The sequence below is a fragment of the Labrus bergylta genome, chromosome 17 (genome assembly GCF_963930695.1).
Source record: "Labrus bergylta chromosome 17, fLabBer1.1, whole genome shotgun sequence".
Taxonomy (NCBI): Eukaryota; Metazoa; Chordata; class Actinopteri; order Labriformes; family Labridae; genus Labrus; species Labrus bergylta.
Genome location: NC_089211.1, coordinates 12,476,154 through 12,499,091, shown reverse-complemented (window position 1 = coordinate 12,499,091; position 22,938 = coordinate 12,476,154). Strand labels below are relative to the sequence as shown.

The 22,938-nt window shown below is 38.3% G+C and overlaps 4 protein-coding genes across 9 annotated transcripts; 3 read left to right on the top strand and 1 right to left on the bottom strand.

Moving 5' to 3' along the window:
• The first annotated feature begins 1,282 nt into the window (after positions 1 to 1,282).
• Positions 1,283 to 5,157, top strand: ptgdsa (prostaglandin D2 synthase a). The gene is made up of 7 exons (XM_020638050.3): positions 1,283 to 1,490; positions 3,097 to 3,236; positions 3,324 to 3,400; positions 4,310 to 4,420; positions 4,519 to 4,620; positions 4,756 to 4,787; positions 4,917 to 5,157. The coding sequence occupies exons 1-6, from the start codon at positions 1,398 to 1,400 to the stop codon at positions 4,782 to 4,784; spliced, it is 552 nt and encodes a 183-aa protein (XP_020493706.2). The 5' UTR covers positions 1,283 to 1,397; the 3' UTR covers positions 4,785 to 4,787; positions 4,917 to 5,157.
• Positions 5,158 to 5,296: 139 nt separating this feature from the next.
• Positions 5,297 to 7,776, top strand: LOC109987083 (protein AMBP). 4 transcript variants are annotated; one of them, XM_020638048.3, is made up of 8 exons: positions 5,297 to 5,957; positions 6,035 to 6,074; positions 6,180 to 6,325; positions 6,406 to 6,482; positions 6,586 to 6,705; positions 6,781 to 6,882; positions 7,069 to 7,121; positions 7,494 to 7,776. In XM_020638048.3, the coding sequence occupies exons 3-8, from the start codon at positions 6,183 to 6,185 to the stop codon at positions 7,509 to 7,511; spliced, it is 513 nt and encodes a 170-aa protein (XP_020493704.2). In that variant the 5' UTR covers positions 5,297 to 5,957; positions 6,035 to 6,074; positions 6,180 to 6,182; the 3' UTR covers positions 7,512 to 7,776. The 4 variants fall into 4 exon arrangements, with proteins under 4 accessions (XP_020493704.2, XP_020493701.2, XP_065821789.1 ...); XM_020638045.2 differs by lacking the exon at positions 6,035 to 6,074; XM_065965717.1 differs by lacking the exon at positions 6,035 to 6,074 and having other exon boundaries at positions 6,126 to 6,325.
• A 1,157-nt stretch (positions 7,777 to 8,933) lies between these two features.
• On the top strand, positions 8,934 to 19,023 carry LOC109987082 (protein AMBP). Of its 2 annotated transcripts, XM_029278083.2 has the most exons (11): positions 8,934 to 9,036; positions 11,646 to 11,790; positions 12,829 to 12,971; positions 14,323 to 14,399; positions 14,507 to 14,623; positions 14,806 to 14,907; positions 15,936 to 15,988; positions 16,936 to 17,020; positions 17,177 to 17,344; positions 18,378 to 18,557; positions 18,770 to 19,023. In XM_029278083.2, the coding sequence occupies exons 2-11, from the start codon at positions 11,671 to 11,673 to the stop codon at positions 18,793 to 18,795; spliced, it is 1,071 nt and encodes a 356-aa protein (XP_029133916.2). In that variant the 5' UTR covers positions 8,934 to 9,036; positions 11,646 to 11,670; the 3' UTR covers positions 18,796 to 19,023. The 2 variants fall into 2 exon arrangements, with proteins under 2 accessions (XP_029133916.2, XP_020493699.2); XM_020638043.3 differs by lacking the exon at positions 8,934 to 9,036 and having other exon boundaries at positions 11,551 to 11,790.
• Positions 19,024 to 19,872: 849 nt separating this feature from the next.
• On the bottom strand, positions 19,873 to 21,548 carry LOC136176998 (uncharacterized). Of its 2 annotated transcripts, none has more exons than XM_065965714.1 (4): positions 21,389 to 21,548; positions 20,683 to 21,022; positions 20,222 to 20,389; positions 19,873 to 20,125 (listed from the first exon to the last, which is right to left on the bottom strand). In XM_065965714.1, exons 1-4 carry the CDS (start codon positions 21,482 to 21,484, stop codon positions 20,055 to 20,057), a joined length of 675 nt encoding a protein of 224 aa, XP_065821786.1. In that variant the 5' UTR covers positions 21,485 to 21,548; the 3' UTR covers positions 19,873 to 20,054. The 2 variants fall into 2 exon arrangements, with proteins under 2 accessions (XP_065821786.1, XP_065821787.1); XM_065965715.1 differs by having other exon boundaries at positions 19,873 to 20,122.
• Between the last annotated feature and the right edge of the window lie 1,390 nt (positions 21,549 to 22,938).

The following is a 22,938-nucleotide window of genomic DNA, read 5'->3' as shown; positions in this document are numbered from 1 at the left end:
GTTTTCAAATACATGTTAATGATTTACTCGGAATCCGGGGGTAGAAGGAAGACTTGCACATCTGTCATTGTCAATGCAGCTGCAGTTTTATGTTCAAGAAAAAAATCTTACATGCACTGTGATGTGGGCCTGTCAGCAATCAAATTACACCTTCAACACTTCCAGGGAACTCAACCATGAGTTCTTTCTTTCAGCAAACACGTCTCCCTCCAAACACACGTTCAACATCCATCTGTCTGTTTATCAGATTATTCTTCAAATTTTTAGCTACGGCATTCATTTCAGTCATGTCAACCTACTCGGCTTAATGAATACTGACATATATTGTTTTATTTTACTTTAAACCATGATCTTGTTTGTGAATGTTTGTGATAACTTAACATTTACTCATCTGATCAAAAGACGAGCAGTGAGGCTATCAAGGGAAAAGACTTTCCCTAATGAGACTTTGATAACGACTTAACTTTTAAAGAAAGGAATTACTGGTTCTTCTTGTCATAACATGAGTGATAACAAGAGTTTGCATTTCATTCTGTAGTTGTGCAAACTTGCCTTCTCAAACCTGAATTTAAGCCAAACATGATGCCGTAAACAGTGGTGGAAAAGTACTGTACAGCAGCACAGATTTGAAATAATTCAGTTCAATTTGAATTAGTGATTAACTGCATGCTGCAGAGACAGCCTGACACCTATCCTGCAGCAGCAGAGGGTTCAGACATTAAAATGGACAGAGAGAGAAATGTTCCATCTATATATGCTCTGGTTTGATGTTGTCAGCCATTCAGAGGCTTCAGCAGTCATTTAAGACTGTCTCATAACCATGTTTAAAAACTCCTCAAAGGACTTTTGAAAACATGAATGCAAACGTTTAATGTCAAACTTCAAGTGCATTTTGTTGCTTTTGAACTTTTGAGATAACTTCTTCATGTAGAACCTTTTACTTGTATTTGTACATAGATACAGCATGGAAAACATGAACAACAGGATTAGGCGTAACCCCTTTAAGCGTCGCCTTGGTGTTTCTTAAAATGTGTGACAAAGTCTCATGAAACCAGGCAAAGTCTTGTGAAACCATGCTCGTGTGTTCTCCACATGAGCTTCAGCTGATGCTCAGAAACCACAGGCACCATTTATTCCCGCACATGGGAAGTTTAAGTCCAGTCGGGGCTTGTTTTGGAAACACATCTTCAAACACTTACCCACTGTTCCTTGCTCCCTGAAGATGATTGGCTGACGACCAGGTGGGTGGATCAGCTCGTAGAGCAAACATTGCCACAGTGCTTTGCCACTCTGTACCTGTGTGTGTGAGCTGCCTTTGGTTCACTTGAGGCTCGTGTCAGATACCCTCGCTACACCTTTTCAGGTCCAACCAGCTTTTCCTTTTTCTGCACGCAGACATGAGGACCTCTGTGGTTGCTGTTGTCATGGTGATGTGCGGGGTGATGGTGCACGCTGATGTGAAGCCACAGAGAGATTTCAGCCTGCAGCGGGTAACAGACAGACACACACACACTTTGAGTTTTATGTTTGTGTGAATGAATTTAAATCATAGTGACTTTTGGCTGTTAAATCAATATTGGCTATTAAGTGACTACATTTTTTAGGGAACTCTGTGTTCTCTGTGTGTGTGTGTGTGTGTGTGTGTGTGTGTGTGTGTGTGTGTGTGTGTGTGTGTGTGTGTGTGTGTGTGTGTGTGTGTGTGTGTGTGTGTGTGTGTGTGTGTGTGTGTGTTTGTAGATGTTGGTGTATTTCCATATGTGAGTGTGTCACTATATGAGTAAGACTGTGTGCGTGGTTCTATATTTGTGTGTTTAGCCAACGTTTGAGAACAGTGTCCGCTGCGTACATGACCCAAAGCAAAAAAAATGCGGATTGAGTGTCTCGTCTTAACACAAACTGTTATGATTAATAAATAAGTGGATCCTTGTTCTCCAGGATGTGGGTCACCGTGACACGTCCCAGGGTAAATACGACATGTCAGAACTCTCTCAAAAGGAAGAGCCTCATTCCTTTCTTGTTGCAGATTTGAGGGCCAATCAAATTGATCAGATCAGGATTGTTTCAGGTTTATCATAAATCAATTTGTTGCTCATCTGGCACAGGTTTATGTGGAAAAATAGACAACAACAAAACGAGGTCTATGATTTCCTCTGTTTTCTCTCTATCTTTATCCACAGATTACAATATAAAGCAGCAGAATGCGAAACACTAAAATAAACACTAATAGCTTTTTTAAGACAAAATGTATGTACACTATTATTATGAGGTCAGCATGTTCCAACATAATATAACCTTTCCTTCCCCCTCCATGATGTCAGTGTCTTAAAGGATCTTTGTAAATATATGAGGAAGTGCTGTGGTTAGAAACAGTGTGACAATATGGACTAAAAATAAGACACTAAAACAAGTATAGACTATGAAAATACTTGTATTCACATAAAAACAGTAATATGAGCACATGGTACACTAAGAGATAACAAATATTTTTTTTTAAAGTGATTTAATGACAAGTCTCTTGAAAAGTTTAAAAAAGTGAGTATATGACCCTGTTCCTTTTTGTCTTACAGCTCTATTTTGGTCCAAGTGTAAAATAAATAAACACACATAAATGAGCTACACTTCAACACAGGGTCACATGTTTCTTCATTAAAATCAACATGTCCACTGTATATTTCAAGTCAATCCAACAAAACCCTCAATGTTTCCTGAAACACACACCAGCACACAATCTGCAGCTGAAAATAGTCTCCAAATGTTTTTTTTACTCCTGTTTAAGTTAACTTAGCTAAAACATACACTTCCATCTGTTTTAGGACATAAATAAGCCTCTTCTTTGTAAGGTAAACTCATATATGAAGCTTTATGTTTACAGTAGGAACAATTAGGTATTGGAATGAGAAAAAGATATAGCTGGTTTAGATATTTCCTGGGATGTGTTGACTATGAGAACAAATATACAACATTGCCAGCTGTATCCTTAAAAATGTGACCAATGTGTCCCCAACTTGTGAAACGTTTTATTTCATCAGTGACCTGCATAAAGCGTGTTTAGTCGTCAAAAGAAGTCCATAAACCTAATTTCTTGTGTTTGTACAGTTTGCAGGGAGGTGGTACCGGGTTGGCCTGGCCTATGACTCTCCTAAATTTATTCCCCTCAGAGATAAAGTGAAGGCCTCCATGGGCCTGATCACACCTCTGCCCAACGGCAACGTCAACCTGACAATGTGGGACGCCACGTGAGTACTACATTAGTTATTATGCAGAGTGTAAAGTGAGAGCCAAAGAGAGGTAGAGACAGACTGTGTTTCCTCTGTGTGCTTCAGACCTGTGGGATGTCTGAGGCAGGTGTACCAGTATGAGAAGACCAACACACCTGGACAGTTCTCATACTTCAGCACACGTGAGTCTCGCTAACATCTAATGAGCCATGACTGATATGATTATGTGATTATGTGATTGGAGGGTGTGTAGGACATGGCACTAAACCTGAACCAATGATAGCCTCAGATCCTGAGTGTCCTGAATATACAGAGTAAAGAGTGTACATTTGTGTGAAGTTCAATGTCTTTATTTTAAGTTGAAATATTAATATGAATAATGTTGTCGTAATAAATGTAACATTTAAACATTTTTTACAAAGGTTAAATACTAGCATGACAGTTTGCTGGATTTATAAGTCCTGTATTTGTGTTTTAAAGTGTGTGTGTGTGTGTAAATTCATTCATTAAGTATTTATAAGAGAAAAAGTGAACAGCTCTTTGCCTCATGTTAGGATTATATTTACAAGTCCTATACATAGTACTGGATCTGATTTGGTTTTCTTTATTATACTCTATTCTTTTTAAGATGATTTCCTTGTATCAGATGTACAGTTCATATTAACAGAGGTTTATATTCAAATGTTTGAGTAATGAGCTCAAAAACAAGGAGATTAAAAAAAATGACACATAAGCAAAACTACAGCAGGAGAAATGATAAATATATGTATAAATAAATCAGAGAATAAACTAAACAGTGGAGATATTTTATTGGGATGTATTTTTTCGTTCAGTTCATGGTTGGCTGTTATAATAGATGACACTGAAATACCGCATCAAATTTCATCTTCTACATAAAGTCCCTCATGTTTAAAATTGTCTTCATTTTTGCCTTACACGTTTTTCCTGTGTTAAGTGAAGGCATCCACCTTGAGCTGTAAATGAACACATTGAATTATACAGAATCACTGTCACTCACATGCATTTCTATTCATTCATTCTCCCTGTCTCTGGTTAAGTAAATGAATAGCTGTACGTTTGTTGTCTGTCAGGCCACAACATGGTGAAGGACATCACAGTAGTGGACACAAACTACACCGACTATGCTCTGGTCCTCAAACACAAAGTCTTTAACAGAGAGTACACACAGGTTGCGCTCTACGGTAAGAACCACACACACTTCAAACTGAAGTTTCACGTGACGACTTAGCTGACGAGTGACTGCTTTCAATCTCTGCTCTGTCTGTCTGTGTGTCCGCAGGTCGCTCTAGTACTGTCAGACATAATATCATTCAAAGGTTTAAAGCCTTCGCCTTGTCCCAGGGTTTCACAGCAGCATCTATTCTGACTCCGCCTCCTGCAGGTAAGGAGGCAGCAACACATGAATATATCTGCAAATACATCTACAGTACACATCATATGTTTAGATATGTGTTCCTGCCACTGCCATATACACACATGTGTAAAGATACTAAGACGGTTTTTTTTTTTCTTCCAGAAAATTGTCCACTTTCAGGCTCTGGATGAACTGTGAGTCTTTGTTGTTTCCTCATTTCAAAATGATGGGGAAAAATACATTATTTGAGGATTTTTAAACTCCCTACTCACCACCAACGCACACAAATCTTTATGAAAACTTGTTTTTGCTACACCTCGTAGGTTCTCCTGTGTACCTGAGATGAGGTGGTTCCTGCTCTGTATTTTCCTGTCCACTTTTTCCAGCGTTTACGATGAAATTCTACAAAGAAACTCTCAAACAACAAATGTGGCTAAAAAGATCACCATCAGAGAATATTTCCTATGTACAATGCATTCATAATCCTCTTTTCTGTTGGCTTTTTACATTATTACATTGCTTTTCTTCCTGAATGACCAAAACAATAAAGATTGTTTTACTGTGGTATCTGATAAATAACTTTAAAAACGATATAAAGTATTTGTATTAAACTCCTCAAATAGGTTGTTATTTTGGGATTAATCCAAACGTACCTCCACACGGGGTCAATACAGAATGCATATTCACGTTTGTTTGTTTTTTTATGATCTTTATTTTTTGCCATGTAATGTACAATGTTAGTGTTGTAGTACATATCTATGACCACCAGGGAGCAGATTCTACACACCTATGTTTCTGCTGTGAACCAGACCTCATTCAGCTTGCTAATGCTAAAGCTAACTTGTGTAAAGAGCATATGATGATCTAGATTCTGTTAGAAATGCGGTTAAGCCACTTAATGTAGAGTAAAATCACATCAATCATGTTGACTGATGCAGAAAGCCATTCAGCCCTTTCCCTACTAATTATCAGCTGTTAAATTCTTACATGTATCGATTGGTTGTTTGTTTTAACCTCAGATTCTAAAGTCCAGTGATTCATTGCAAAATAACACACGCTCACACACACAATCACATGGACACATTTAGTGCAGCCACACACACACACACACACACACACACACACACACACACCAAGTGACGCAGAACAACTGACAAAGACAAATGTAGACCTTTGCTCTTTTAGTGTGGTGTTGTGGGAGGGTGGATGTAGTCTATGTCAGTTTGGCCTCAGTGGCTGACAGGATGCTGAGTATGGTGAGTCTGGTGTCTCTGCTGGTCCTGGGGTTGGCCTGGACCCTGAAAGCCATCCCTGTGCACTCAGAACCTCTTGTCACCACACAGGAGAGCTTCGATGTTGACAGGGTGAGTCTATTAAAAACAGCTTATTATGACAACTGTCTGTCAAATTTCTTGAGACTAAGTTCTTCCTTTCCCCTTAGGCTACCTTTATTATTCATGTGACAACTTGGCCTTTTATCAGTCAGTATATTGTTCTGAAATACTCTAAATTAATTTTAGATTGTATTACAGTTTCTGAGATCAACATGAAAATGAAAAACAGTTAACATGTTGTTGTCCTTGCAGTTCATGGGGAGGTGGTTTGAGGTAGCAGTTGTTTCTACCTGTCCTCACTATATGGAGCACAAGAGGGGAAACCCTGCCATAGTTGCAATGGAGCTGCAACAAATTGCCACAATAGGCAACTTCACCATGACATCCACTAGTTTGCGGTCAGACTTGCTTGCATTCTTGTAGACTTGCAGGTAGAAAATGATTGAATGTAACTTGTGTTGTGTTTGCGTGTGTGTAGGAATGGTTCATGTAAGCAGACAACTACACATTTTAGTGTGACCGACACTCCTGGAAGGTTCTTCCATCATTTTGCAAGTATGTTTTTTAATCTTTAATACGGCATCAACATACTTTTATGAATGAAAAAAAAAATAGAGCTGGACCATGCAAATTCATTTAAACTCTTCTTTACCTGCAGGATTTGGGGCAGATGTGGATTCTTTTGTGGTTCATACAAACTATGATGGTTTTGCAATGATGCTTCAGCTTAGCACAGAGAAACCATCGGGGATTCAAACCATCAAAGCCAAGCTTTACAGTGAGTGACAAATTCCTGAGTTCATCAGTTTATTTGCTTACGTGTTTTTGGTTTTCATTGGTATTTTGTCTTCAGGTCGAACTATGAACATGGGTTCCGATGTGATGGAAAACTTCAAAACGCTGGTCAGACATCACGGAATGAGTGACGACAATATCATCATAAATCAGAGCAAAGGTGCAAGCACAGACACAAACATATAGAGGAAAAGCAAAGGTTCAACACAATCAATCTATTATTGTGTGAGCCTGCATTTATTAAAGTATGAAAACTGTATGATACTTGAATGACATCCTTTGGCTTCCTAAACACAGGGACACAAATGTCTTTCTCATTTCATACTTCATCTTACTGTCTTCCCAGGTGAGTGTGTTCCAGGTGAGCAGGTGACAAAACCCACCCCAGCTCAATCTCAGGTATTTGCCTCACACTGTGACGTGCTGAATCAACGTTTGCATTCAAACCCCAGCTCTGATTTGTTCAGAGATTCATATTCATATATTTCATTCATATATTTTTTTCAATTCATTCAGAGTTTTTCAGTACCCAGTGAAAGGAAATCAGATTAAAGAATGCAATAGTCAGTCAAGGCATGTGACACTGTAGGTCCTGGTCCATGCCTCCATCAGGGAATCTTTGTCGTTTACAAAAACACAAAAGCGTTTTTTTCATTTGCTTAGACAGGCATAAAATCATGCTATTCCGTGAATGCAAACGTCAAAAGAAAACATACAACATGTGCTGTATTTAATTTGAACACTTGGATAAATGTTTATTTCATATTTCAGGGGGAGAGCTCCAGTTGAATACTGAAGAGGAGGAACATCACACCCAAAACACATGAAACACTATTGTGTCATCATTCTATAAATGCATTGTCAGAAACATCTTCTTATGGGTTAATTAATGCAACACTGTGTTGTCAACATTGACTTTGCATGGCAATTCTGTATACATAGGCCTGTAAGTCCCTGTTTCATATAGGCATTTGTTCATGCTTGACAGACTTTTTTTGGTCAAAATAATTGGTATTCAGGTTCTTCACTCTCTATTAAATTGATTCTGTGTTTATGTTTGTGTTGGAGCTTTAAGGGAACATACAGAAACTATCTTTTTAATAAGCTCCACTAACAGAAACGAGGTCAAATTAGGATATATATTGGAGATGCTCTTGAAAAATGGAGAGAGGTCATAACGCAGAAAGGTTTCAAGACCGAGAGCTGGCTAAACAGTGTCCGGGAATTGGCAACCTGCATCCACTCGGGAGGAGGGGGCGGGGGCCGGAGATGGCTCTCTCCAATGTTTTGAATTTGGACTGCTGTACCGGTTTTGAATGCTAGGTGTCAGAATTACATATTGCTCCTTTAATCCAGATGGAAAGTAAAACACTGGTCAAAACAATGTTTAAATAACACATGGAAAACATCAAATAATGTAGGTGATTTCAGCACCTTGTTATATACTTCTTCATTACCATCTTCATTCAGTTCCCTATATAATTCATTACTATAGTGCTGATTCTTTAAATCTCTCATGTGCACATCACATCACATCTAATATCATTTTCATCAAAACTTGCATAATTTCCTGAGAAAAGACTAGAGAATCCCTTTTCCCACTCAAAAGCACCTTTTACCTGTCTGAGGATAATTCCTGTCCTTGCCATATTTCCATATTTTCTCATGATGTTTGGGCCCCAGCTTATTTATCTCATTCCAAAAGCACTTTGTGTTATTAATCTGAATGTTTTCTTGGTTTAGCGATTCACCTCGAGATGTATCTTTGTCCAGCCGGAGGTGGTTGTCCATACAGAACCTTTTATTTGTCAGCATAAAATAAACTGAATATGAAAGAAAGATAGAAATAAAAAAAAGTAGAGTGAAACACAATTCACAGTGACCTACAGCATTTACCAATTAGTGCTGTATCGCTTTAATGAAAAATCAATTTAGCTTCCCTCATATTTCGCCTAATTTTATATAGTTTTAAGGAAATGTCTTTGTTATCTTTTTACAATTATTATCTTAACCTCAAATGATGTGGGTAGGTTCTACTTGAAATGCAGAATTGAAGATGCTTTTTAATGAATAAACATCAGTGACTTGTGGCTACAACGGTAAGGTTGTTGTTTTTTTCAAGTAGGGCCTTAGAGTTGAATAATTGGGATTCGTAGTCAAATAAATAGATTCGTTCAAAAGATTTGTTCAGGGAGTCGTTCAGTCCGTGACCGGAGTTTCACCTGCTTAGTCTCATTTAGCGTGAATTTACACACAGCTTAACGATCAGTTCATTTCCAGTGAGAACCGAGAAGAGACGGACATTAAGAAGCAGGTGAGATAGTGGGCACTTAAGATTTCTAAAGATAGGCCTAATTTTCAAAACTATTAACTAAAAGAAAATGTTGTTTTGCTTTTTACATGATAGTAACATCGGGCTAATGTAAAAAAAAAAAAAAAAAACTGTCTGTCTTCATTAAACATGATTTATCTGCAAAACTGTCTCTTAGAAATAACGATTGTGCATTTGTTTTATGTTTTCCTAGATTATGTTTGAGGTTTCTTTGAGTTAATGTCGTTGAAAACTTGTTTCTAAACCAAACATTGAAGTATGTAAATATTTCTACACTTTAAATCGGGAAGGAGATTTTGTCTTTAAATAAATTGAAAATAAAGGCTATACGTTGTTTTGTTGTCTTAAACAGCAACATTGTTTTTTAAATGTAGAGAGTAAACGTAGTTTTTTGGCATTAAGTTTTACAAAAGGTTTTTCTCAATAGTGAGAGGATTTCTCTGTCAGGGCTCACGTTCACTGTTGTGCGTTAAGTGAACGAATCTCTGAACATGAACGACTCCCTTACAATAAACAAAACTGAGTCAGTCTCAGGTTCAGCCAGCCACATCGCTGTTCCACCTGTGACACAATGACTGAGTCCCTGTGTATTACTTTGCAACTGAGAGTTACACTGAACTGTGAAGAACTGATCATTTCTGAAGCGTGATTCGGATCAGTTTGTTCAACCAAAAGATTTGCTCTCTACATAACACAAGGCCAACAACAAGAGATTAGTGATAAGAGGAGCTGTCTGGTGTTCTGGGCTCAGTGTCTGTGTAATTGTGTTAATGGATTAGCTCACTAAAGGAGAGTCTGTGATTCTAGGACAGTCTGGGGCAGTAACTTAACTGTAATATCATTATCCTTCCACAGAAATGAGTAGCACAATAAGTGTAACACTTCCTAAAAACAGAAAATGTAACAGCATAGGCTAATTACAGTGCAGGTATTAGCAAAGTAAGACTGCATCAATGCATCGCCTGAAAACATTAGTTTTTTGGTTCATGGTCAAATTGAATCAATTGTAGGACTATATGAGTGACAGATGGGGGCAAGTCAAGTGGGCAACTTGCCAATATGCTAAACCAATGATGGAGGATGAGCCAGAGAGTGTTATGATGAGTTTACTTAACACAGCAACAGAGAGTTTGGGGTTCAAGAGGTAATCCTGTTGCCTCATGAAAAGATTATTGTAATTAAACTCTTGATTGAAAGTCAAAGCTTAAAGGCAGGGTTGCTCATTTTCTCCAGAAACACTTTTTAAGATTTTGGTTGAAATTGTCTTTAGGTCCTGACAGAAATTAATAATTTATGTGCTCTGAAAAAAGGAGCAAAGAAAATACGTCATCTGTATCAGTTGTAAGCCTGTAAAAACTTTGACCAATGTCTGCCACGAGGTACCAATCTGATGAACCAATCATGCGTCCTTGTCTCTCAGCTCGTTCTCTACCCATTGCATGCACTAGCCCACACTCAAATGGCGGAGTTTATACTGTGAGTTTGTCGTAAAATAGTCCTGTGAGTAGTAAAATAGTCCCGTTTTTTGAGAGAGACGTAGTTTCTACACAATGCAAGCGATGAGTTGAGGTCTGTAAGTGAGGGGCGTGGCTTTTCAGGGAGCACAGAGGGGAGAGGGTTGGTGTAGACAGAACACTGAAGGAATGCTATCAAAATCATGCTTGTTTTTTTGAAAATGACCCACCCTGCCTTTAAGTATAGTTTGATTATAGATTTTCATTAGAGTACTAAGAAAAGAAATACATTACACTTCCAGGGTAGGTTGCCCAACGCTTTTGCAGGACAACTGTCCTTTCACAAAATAGTGTTAATCTTATGTTGGTCACATAACTATTATTTGTAACTAATAAAACTAGTTACAACAGAAACTACTGAATCATAGATGACTCACAGACTACTTACAAGTGGACAATGTGTTGACAGTACTGTATGTGCGATTTAAGGGATAATGCATAGTTTAATCAAAAATACTAATAGTCACCAGACGTCTGTGGACCAGTAATGACTGCAAAATCTGGACCTTTTCTATGGCTGATGTTTAATTTGTATTAATTTCCCAGTCAAGCAGCAGAATTTAAGTGACATTGTTCAAAATCTTTTGGTCCATTTTTGGTAGAGCTAGGTTTGCACTAGCCTAATACTACCCTTAAAGAGCCACTTCTCCAAACACTGCTACTGTCCTCACCTAGGGTCCTACACAAAAAAACAAAAACATATGAAGTCTTGACTAGACCTGAGTATAACTTCTCAAATAAAGTCTCCTCTGGCAAAAAAAATAATGCAAACTGGAAATAACATACACACAAGATCATGCAGTGTTTACTTGTTTGTCTTATTGATTTGATGATGTTGCAAAAAGTCCAATGTTTAATTGGTCAGCTGCCGAGGCTAGTCAGAGCTCAAATGGAGAGAGAGAAGAAGAACTTTGCTCTTTAACTTGTTTGTTTTTTGCTTGGCTGTGTGAGTGAGTGCGGGGGCTACTGCACACAAAACATAGGTCAATGTCCCGTCCACTAGGGGAGTAAGAAAAATTAGCAAAGAAGGTGAAGCGTTTTTTGTTTTCAGTGTCTCCGACTTGAATTCTCTCACAGACGATAGGACAGACAGGCTGACAGGATGCAGCAAGCGGTGACTTTGGTTTCCCTCCTGGTCTTGGGGTGGACATGGACCCTTCAAGGACTCCCTGTACTCCCCGAACCTCTCTTCACCACTCAGGAGAACTTTGATCTGACCCAGGTGAGTGACTTATTTATGAAGTCTTGCATGTTATTTTCCCTCTTTATGTACTATAATTCTGTTTCTCGTTTGTTGTAAATGTACTCCCGTACTTCTAAAGTTTTTTCTTTTTCCACCCATTTTTACCTTGTGATTTGTGGATAAAATAATCATCCAAAAGGCAGCACAAACTGGAAATATACATCTTGTGTACAATATGCATCAGAAAAAAAAATCATGTTTTTTTTTAAAGTTATTTTTGGGGCCTTTTTGCCTTAATTGGATAGGATAGCTGAAGAGAGACAGGAAATGTTGGGAGGACAGGCGGCAAAGGGGCCAAGGTCAGATTCGAACCCATGGCTGCTGCGATGAGGACTATAGCCCCCGTACATGGGACATGCAATGTAACCACTAGGCTATCACCGCCCCAGAAAATTGTAAGATGAATTGCAGAGTACACATAGCCTACATGAGTATAACACCATCTGCATAAAGTGATATCTTGTGGGATGCCAGGCTGAACAGTTTCTTTGTGCGTCCCATGTACATAGGCTGTTGTCCTAAGTTATCCCGATTCAAGTCCAACCTGTGGCTTTCCAACATGTTGTTTCCTGCTCGCTATCTGATAAAGCCATACAAGCCCAAAGCTCTTTAGAGGGTTTGATGTCCAATATTTAAAGCTTCTGTGAGGAGTTTTTAGCTGGTTATGAAACATACTGTAACTAATATTAATGCATATTTTTGAGCTACAAAAGCAACAGACCATCAGCCTGAAAATGAATTATTTCCATATTGTTTTTTCTAATGTGTAAAACTGCTGCCTTGGAGTATAGGTGTAGAACATGTAAAATACAGGGTTTGTTTCTCGATGAGTGGTACATTTAACTGTTTAAAGAAAGCAGGATGAGATTTTTGTTAAAAAACACGAGGGTTTAAAAAAAACTATAGTGCTAAAACACTAGGATGAACATTACGTCAAAACTAAACCAACCAATGCTACTTTGGTTACAGATATGTTTATGTTGAATGTAAATATATCATGTTGTGTTTTTCTAACAGTTTTTAGGAACATGGCATGATGTTGCTTCAGCAAGCTCATGTCCCCATATGCGACATCATCGAGGAGATGCAGCCATTGGTAAACTGGTACTGGAGGCAGGCACCACTGAAGGCAAAATCAAGACAACTCGAACTGTACTCAGGTTTGTAAGAAGAGGAAGCAACGCACATTGACAAACAACTACACACATTACGAAAAATGTTGTGAAATACATCATTTTAATGTTGTTACAATTCAATTAGCAGACACTTTAATCCAAAGCTACCCATCAGAGAATGAGTACTCTGCCATTGAAGAAGTCGGCGAAATGCAGGGTTAGGTATCTTGCCCAAGGACACATCAGACATGCTGTTCAGCTGGGGATTGAACCCTTAACCTTTTGTTTGAAAGGCAATGACTCTACCAACTGAGCCATTATTTACAAATGAAAGCTCCATATAGTGTAATGCCATTTTAGGCCAAAACAAATAAGTGTGTACAAATCCAGTTATATAAAATGTTCATCCCTGACAAGAACCTTTGCTTATCCTGTCACGTTGGAGACACTTTCTCATCATTGTGAAAAAAACTTGTTAAAACGTAAAATAAATAAACCGATTTAAACATATTTATGGCATAAAAAAAAAAACAGTACACATTTATTATCATATTATATATTCATGGTGCAGGCAAATTAGCTAATCTTGACTGTGATTGGGTTAATACAACAACCCACAAAATACACAGAATGGTTCAAATGTATAGCTTAGGCTACCCAGCAATTTAAAATAATGTATTATACAAACATGTATTGTATAAAAAACTTAAAATACTTTTTTTTTTTTTTTTTTACATTTTGAACGAGGCCCTAACTAGTTGCAGAGAATTCCTATATTTTTATCTCTACTTGTAGGCACCTTAAGGGTCCTGTAACAACACAATAACAATGACCGTGTAGTCTTCTCCATCCTATCCCGTCGGTTGACAGAGTTCCTCCTGAAGAAGAATCAGGCCTGGGAGCCTCTAGATGGCTGTGGATCAAGAGAGGAGATCCGTGGGTACATGCTACTTAGACACAAGCCGGGACTTGATCAATCCCGGCTGGGTCGCCTGGGTAAGGGTGTATGATGTTGAAAGACCCGAAAGACCCAATGACCCCAGGTTCCATCACTGATGATGTGTTTAAGTGCATCAATAGATGTATATTGAACAACTAGGTGTCTGTCAGATGTATTCAGATGCCTGCTGCCTTAAAGGAATAGTTTTTGAAGTGGGATGGTTTAAGGTACAAAGGAATAGTTGTTTAAGGTACATACTGTATATAAAGTCTAATACCTACTCAACGGGACATAGCTTACTTCTCTGTTCAACTTCTCCAGACATAGACCATGCAGACTGCTGATTACTGTTCAATTATATTTCTAATTATAAATTATATATTTAAATATGCACAGGCATCACATCACACATGCTTTGTTCCATTACTGAGTAATTTTGTGTGTGTGTTTATGCAGACATGGAACCTGCAAGGAGATGACTGGGGACTACGAGCTGACCTCCACACCAGGACGATTCTTCTACCACATCACAAGTCCGTCTCTCTGGCTCGCTCTCTACATACAGCTCATACAGCTCTCTTCATCTGTTCAGTTCATGTAACCCTAGACGTTTTTGACCTTCTTCCTGTCCTTTCAACAGAGTGGGCTTCAGACGTGGATGCCTACGTGGTTCACACCAACTACAACGAGTATGCCATAGTGATCATGAGCAAACAGAAAACATCAGGGGATAAGAGCACCTCACTTAAACTTTACAGTAAGTGGACACTAAATAGAAACACTTTGTGACCTCTTTATTTTTTTGTATCCATTAGGCCTATTTTACATGTCAAGTATTAGATGTCTTTATTTCTATTGGATTATAGCAGATAGAAAATTGGTATATGACATGAATTGATAATAAAGAATTGTTTAAATCAGAGTCATTTTCCTCTTCAGGTCGAACCATGTCTGTGAGAGCCACTTTGCTGGAAGACTTCAAAGCACTGGTCAGACAGCAGGGGATGAGTGATGACACTATCACCATTAGGCAGGACAAAGGTACAACACAGTCGCAGTCTGAAGCAGAGTTTATTTTATTTGGGAGGGATGATGCATTTGAATAAAGTTCTAATACATCAACAAATGGGTTGCACATGAGAGTATAAAGCTTTTTCTCATTTTTAACTCTCGTTCCTGATTGGGCCTCCACACTTCAGTGTAGTTGAATATACAGCATTTATTGTTATAAAAACACATAACAATACAGGTTTGAAATACAATTAAACATATAATATACAAATGCACACATTATTTACTGCAGTTCAAATTACTTAGTAGCCTATGTGTTATCACATTTGCTTGTTTAACATTTGTAAGATTTTTATTCAATGGCTGAACAGCACCAGTCACATCAGGGATTAAGATATGTGACACCGCTAGTTCACACACACATGGAGGGTCTTTCAGTCCTCAGCACGACGTCTGTACATCTTTTTCTGACTGTGTGTAAGTCTTCTTTAAATGTGACACGATTGAACATTATATTCATGCTTAATGCCATCTTTTAGTCTACTCCTTCACAATTCCAATAATATCCAACATGTGAAAGAAAATATGTGTGGGAAACACAGTGACATGACTTTCAAATAGTAATTTCTGCTGACAATATTTCCCTTTTTTAAATCATTACTTTGGATTTCTTTCTCCAAGTAGGACCTAAAAGAGCCACAACTAGTCCCAAAATGAGCCGCATGTGGCCCGAGAGCCTCGGGTTGAGTATCACTGCACTCGGAGATGCCTCAAGTAAACCTTAAAACTAGCCTACAAAATGATCAAATATTTGGACAATATACCAAACATAAGACATAGCTGCTTTAGCCCACTATCAGGCATACATTCTGAGGTATTTTGAATGATAGATTAAGGTGGAGAAAGATGAACAGCTCCGATCTTTGTTGTCCAAAAATATACCATAGAAACAGAAAACAAAAAGCCAATAAAAACACTGGACAAAGAAAATCTTAAATCATGTAGTTATAAAGGGACAGGGTGTCTATAACATATTGTTTTATCTAATGTCTTTGCAGGTGACTGTGTTCCCGGAGAGGTGGAGGAGCCGCCAGCTCAGCCTCAGACTCAGGTACTCACAATACATCTATCACTTACACCTAAATTTTCTGATCCTGTGTCTTCATATTTGTATTCAAAAACACTTTAGCAAATGTAATACATTGATACATGTGAACAAAACAAGAACAGAAAAAACATTTTTTTAGTATGCTTTAAGAAATCACCTTTGTGCCCCTTACAGCAGGTGCAGTGTTGTATTCTGTATGTAATGTGTTGTTTCTAAAAGAAAATATAAATCCTTTTATGCAGTAGGACTAATATTTAGCAGCAGTAGCAGCTAGCTGTACATTTATATAGGAACTCCTGATATAATGTAAAATAATGATAATGCTATTTAGCAGACTGTCAAAATTGAAGGAAATAAAAATGAGCACCTCGTGATGTCATAATATGAACTTCTTCATGGGCAGGGGCCAACAGGGGCCAGTGTCCCTGGAACACTGAGCTTGGTCCCCCCTGTGGCCACCCCTCCAAAAGGAAGAGCCCCCCTAATAACACATACACAGTATTAGACTAAAAAAACGGACTCACAATCTAGTATGAAATACTGTTACTGAAACAAATATTAATCATGGTCTTTAATGATGCGCACTATTATTTGGCATAATATATATATATTTTTTAAAGTGATCACCTTTGTCTATTTTTCACCTGGGGTTAATGTTCCCCTCTGACAAAACAACTGGCCCCAGTTTGGTCTAGAACTGCCACTGAACTTCTTAATGGCACAGAAACAATTTTAAATGAGCTTGAAGAAATATTAGGACATGTATGAACATAATAATTAAAACAAAATAAGGATACAAAAGTTACGAAAAGTAGTAGTTTAAATTGTGTTATTGTCCTAAGGTGAATTTAGATCAAGAATTGTGTATTTCAGAAGAATATATATTTGTACTGTTTGATGATCATGTTGCTTTGCATCTCTAACTGAGTCTGTCTTTGGATGTGATGCAGCGGAGAAAGAGAAACAAGGAGCTTACTCTGGAAACTGACGAGATGGAGAGTTCTGGTGATGATTCACCTCTCTTCAACTCAACCGGTAAGTGATCACTCTCTGGTAATAGGTTATACTCTGGTGCACTTGTATAACAGATTCACATTTTTAATGAAGGATATAAGATCCTGATTCTAATGTGGCAACCACTGTGTATCTAATCTCTCTGATTCTATATCTCTTCCCTGTCTCCTCCCATAGAGGCCTGTAATGCAAAACCAGAAACAGGGCCATGTTTCGGGCTGCACCAACGTTACTACTACAACTCCACCTTGATGATCTGTGAACTCTTCAAGTATGGAGGCTGTCTGGGTAACCAGAACAACTTTGTGACTGAGAGAGACTGCCTGCAGAGATGCCGCACTGAGGGTAAGGAGTGACATTCCAAAAAATACCACACATACTTATCAGATGACTTAAATGTGTCTGCTGCATCATCATATTCTGCATGTTGCTCAAATCTGTCAGATGTATTGGAGTTGGGCGGAAGCTCCAGAGCTTGTATTGTATTTATACAATGTGTCGGAGCTTGTATCGAAGATGAAACGTCATATGAACAGTTGGCTAAAGTTATGAATGTCACCGATGCTTTGAAAAGCTCTTCATTCAGCCTGACTGTTTGAATTTTTTTTACAAATGAACTGTGTGGTCGTTGTATTTTTTAGATAAGAAAGGGGTAGAAGGCGATGAACTTAAGAAAGACTCATTAATTACATCTCCACCTGATAGCAAGAATGTACTATAATGATTCAGCTTATTTAATAAAAGTCATTAACATAGATTGTACTGCATCACATTGGACTAAGAACTGTCAAACAATTATCTATCATCATGCCAAAGTCATGAGCCCCAAAAATGTTCTCATACAACTACACAATTGTATACTGTAATGCTTTACTTCAAAAGTATGAAATAATATCAACACAAGAATATTTTTTCAGTTGCAACAAATCACACTAAAGTGAACATTTTTCACAAGTATATCCACACAAAAGGATACAGAGAGGAATCTTGGATTTTTATTTCACACAATTATTAATAAAAACTGTGACTATAAGGGAAGTAGAGCTTCATAGAATTTTAAGAGGGCTGCTCTAACAAGCCAGCAGATGTCACTGTGTTTGCAGGCTTCATCTGCCCATCACTAGCTTTAGCAACTTAATTGTTGAGCCAGTAAAAGTTGCTGCAACTAAAGGGATGTGACCCCTCAGCGACTTCACTCGTACATACTGGTACCCTAGCTGCTGTATTAAATGAGGATCTGTGAAGAGAATTATTACTGGTGTGCTTTGTTTTGGGGTTTTCTAACAGACAGATGAAGCTGTGGCTTTGCTGTGAAAAGATAAGGAAAAGTCTCAAGTTAACATGCAAAGTCCTCTGTTGTCCTCTGTGTTCTCCCCAGCTGTGTGCCGTCTGCCCATGGCGGCCCAACCCTGCACAGGCCAGCCACCAATCTGGGCCTTTGACTCCTCTGTGGGTCTGTGTGTTCCTTACAAGCAGGGCTTCTGTCAGGCCAACGCCAACAAGTTCTACAGTAAGGCCGAGTGCGAGGAGTACTGCGGGGTGGTGAATACTGCTGATGGTGAGATTATAGAGGAGCTGTAAACAAATGACACAAACATGCATTCATTACCCAGCCAATTGCAAAGCCAGTGCATCAGGCACCTTTCAAATAATTTTCTTAACAACTCCCTTGACAATTGTATTTATCTGTACATCTAAAAAATAAAAATAATAAAAATTCCAACCCACACATATCGAGGCATTAATGTTTTCTTCTTTCCTCCTTTGCAGAAGCAGAGCTCCTGCAGGCAAACTGATTGAGATGTGGTCACATCACTTCATAAATCAAGATGGAGATTTGGTTTAGACATTAGGGTTGCACAATAAGTGGAGACGCTATGGAGGCCTCCTTGTAGACATTTTCAGCCTCAAAATTCTTCTTTTTTTTCATGCAATCTGGTGAATTGTTCATGTCATAATAAAAGTCCTTTGTCAAGGCACTTGTATGACCACCGATCATCAATAAAACACCACATTTCTCTGTTTCTCTGTTTTCTTTTCATGTGATTAGGGTTGCTCTTAAATGTTTAAATATATTTAATGGACTTCTGCTGATGTAGCAGCTTCATGGCACTTTTCAAATTCAAACAATAGACAGTCTGACTACTCAAAGAGCTTTTACACCGCAGGTCACACCTACCCATTCTCACCCATTCATTCACTGATGGCAGAGGTTGCTATGTAAAGTCTCCATCAGAAGTACATAATCCCATTAATACACATCCATACGGTTCTGACGAAGCAGCGGGAGCAACTTGGGGTTAAGTGTCTTGCCCAAGAACACATCAAACCCCGCCTCTACAAACTGAGACACATGTTGTTGTAGTTGTTTGTTTCTCTCTCTTTCTGCATCTCCCCCTGTTCCACTCTTAGCCCATACAGCCAGATGGCTGTTAACCATTGAGTGTTGTTCTGCTTGATGATTCTGCTTGTTAAAATAAGTTTTTCTTGCCACTGTCGCCAAATGTTGCCAGTTGCTTGTTCAAGGTGGACTTCTGTTGGGAAGCTCCTTCTGTTAAATGTCCCTGAGATCACATTTGTTATGATTTGGTGCTATGTAGATAAAAATGGATTGATTCATTGACTGAAGTTCACTGGTGAATCAGTCCACCCATAACACCGCTGAAACAAATGATCAGAAATCATTGTTTTTTATAGACTGTATTTAGATTCATATGTTACCACATCAATCCCTCTAAACGAATACAACTAAGTGAAGAAATGTTATCTTTTTATATAGATTAAGTACGCCACTGTTTTTGGTCAAGGTTTAATAAATGCTAAGTCCCCACATCTCTTTCTGATCATCCAACAATGAACAACAATATTCAAAGTCAAGTAAAGAGTTGCTTTATTGATCATCTTTGTCATATCATGTTCTTTAAGTGCTTCAACAAAAAACAATAATGTATTTATTGTTTTCCATTTGTAATGCCTCTAATTGTATTTCTTTAAAGGTGTAGATTATCAGCAGTGTCGCTCCTCATCTCACTCAGGTTCTCCTTCTTGAAACAAGCTATCCTGTTGATGTGTCTTCAAACAGGATCTCAGCAATTCTCACAAGTTTTGGTTTTAATGTGGGCTCTTCTGTCAAAGGGTTATAATAAAAATGATTAGGACAGTGAAAACTTGTTTATGTGAACTGAGGAGCAATTAAGTTGTGGTTGGGATTTCACTCCTCACCTTCAGTGTGACAACTATGCAGGCAGTCACTCTCAGTCACAAAGTTGTTCTGGTTGCCGTCACAGCCTCCATAGGTGAAGATTTCACAGTTCATTGAGGTGGAGTTGTAGAAGTAATGGTCTAAAAATTCCTTGCATGGACCTGTTTCTGGACCAAGCACACAAACCTCTGCAGCACGAGAGAGAGAGAGAGACAGAGAACATAACCATTAAATGTGTAATGGTTCAAGTCTTATGGTAAACAATGCAAGGTCTTTGAGGTGGATATGTAGAAAACTCTAAATATCTTGTAGGCTACATGCTGCTCCTGAAGTCTGTGCTCAAACCTCTACAGGAAAGAGAAGAAATACCACAGAGAGAGCAGATGACAACATAATGCCTCAGTGTTTAACATCACTGCACAACTTAGTATAAACTTACTATGGCATGAAGTTAATCACATGATGTATATTTATCACTTACCCGTTTTGTTAAAGTCAGTTGCATTAACAGCAGGAGCTTCAACGGCAGGAGCATCAACAGCATGATCATCAACAGCAGGAGCTTCAACAGCAGTTGCATTAACATCAGGAGCTTCAACAGCAGGAGCATCAACAGCATGATCATCAACAGCAGGAGCTTCAACAGCAGGAGCTTCAACAGCAGGAGCTTCAACAGCAGGAGCTTCAACAGCAGGAGCATCAACAGCAGGATCATCAGCAGCAGGAGCATCGACAGCAGGAGCATCAACAGCAGGAGGATCAACAGCAGGATCATCAGCAGCAGGAGCATCAACCGCAGGAGCTTCAGCACCATTCACCTTCTGTGTCAGGGCCAGAGACAGACTCAGTCAGACGTACAATGACACTTAAAAACTTGTATTTCAAATGGTTTTGTCAAATTCATTTGAAATTGTTATAAATGTTAACACTTTGCCTATTTCATTATCCACATTACAAATTCTTTAATGTTTTTATTCCAGCACAAGAGGTAGATCAAATTCCCAAAAGTAAGAATAGAAACTTGATTGTATCTGTAGAATTAAATATAAGGAAGATCATTATATTCCTATTACTTTTCATACAAATTTGAAATTTGATACAGCCTGGAAAGGCACTAACATTGGTTATATAAAGGACTAAAAAGGCAAATAAAGATGGAGAGAAGATCCTTTAGTTCAGAAACTCACCTGTTCCATGATATCATCCTCCTGTGTATGGACCCCCTGGAGGCTCCAGCTACAACCCAGGAGCAGCACCGAAAACAGAACCACTGCTTTTGTCATCCTGTCAGTCACTCTGTGCAGCTCTCTGAAGAAGAAATAATGGGAATATGGTTATCACTCAGTACCTCACCGTTTCTTATATAGGCTACTCCTCATCTCAGCTCAGTCAGGTTATCTACCTTTGTCTTGTGTTTACCGAGCTGCCCACATAGTATGTTGTAACCACTACAGCCAAACCAAAGGAACAATTTCGAAAATGTAACCTTGTTCTGATTGTGTCTGACCATTTAAGGAACATTGGACTTTAGAAATGAAAACAATCTGAGTATTTGTTTTGTAGTCAGAATGAGCCAAAGCCAACAAACATCTAACATGCATCTCATAAATTCGCAGAATGGATGAGTAGCAGCGGTTAACGGTGAAGACTTTCTGTGTTGTGTATTTCCCCAATAATGAAAATAAAAATGTCCAAGACATAGTCAGTACAAGACAACAGAATGACCTCCTTTATTCTTTCGCACCATCATATTCTATCTACTTTTTGTTGTGTTGCATATCTCTCAAGTTCCATGTTTACCTGCTTCATCAAAATTTAGCACTTTGCTCTTTTTCTGATTTACTTGGCTGTAGTAAATATATGAGGGGGCACCACAACACATACACTGAGTCATAGGTCATTCACTCTCACCGAATGTTCATTTAACCTTTGCTGCCCACCTAAGGTTATATTAGACATAAGAGGTCATCAACATGTACATAATAACGCCTACTAGTAAATCATTTTTGTGTGTGTTTGTACTATATTCTATTTTTTAATAGTTGGTCTTTGAACAACCCAATCACTTTTTTTTTTCCGTCAGATTACTTTTGAGCTACAGGGCCCAGGACACCACATTAATCTTTTAATAATATATGACAAGAAAACAAAGATGTTCATGAGTTGTTTAATTTGTGATCTGTTTTTATAAACTTATGTGTAATTTGCAAGTGCTGACACAAAAATCACAACATTACTTTTTGGTGGTCCTGGTGTCAAGTAGTATTAGTAGGGAGAAGGAGGAAATTCATTAGATACAAATAGCATTCCTTAAAGTTTAGATATTCAACACTGTTTCTTCATCACACTCTGTTAAACACGATGGTGTCGGGGTCCCTTCTTCTTCTTAATCTTCTTCTGTCAATGAGTAAAAAAGGTTTTGTTTAAAGTCACACAACAGATACTTTACAACAGCAGTATAATAAAAGGTATTTATATTCTTCAGACAATAACAGGTGTACATATTATCATTTAATGTATTTATTAAATGCTGCAACAAATGAAAGTGGAAGCATCAAGAGTGAAAAGAAAAGGGGTCCAAGAATTGAGCCCTGGGGTTACCCAGAGGTGATACGCTATGGATGATGATAATTTGTCATTTTTACTGAGAAAAACCAAAGCAAAGTGGAACATTGTGCTTTAAACTGAAATCAGAAAAAAGTGATTTGTCCCCGAGGGTGTCAGTTAGTGAAACAGG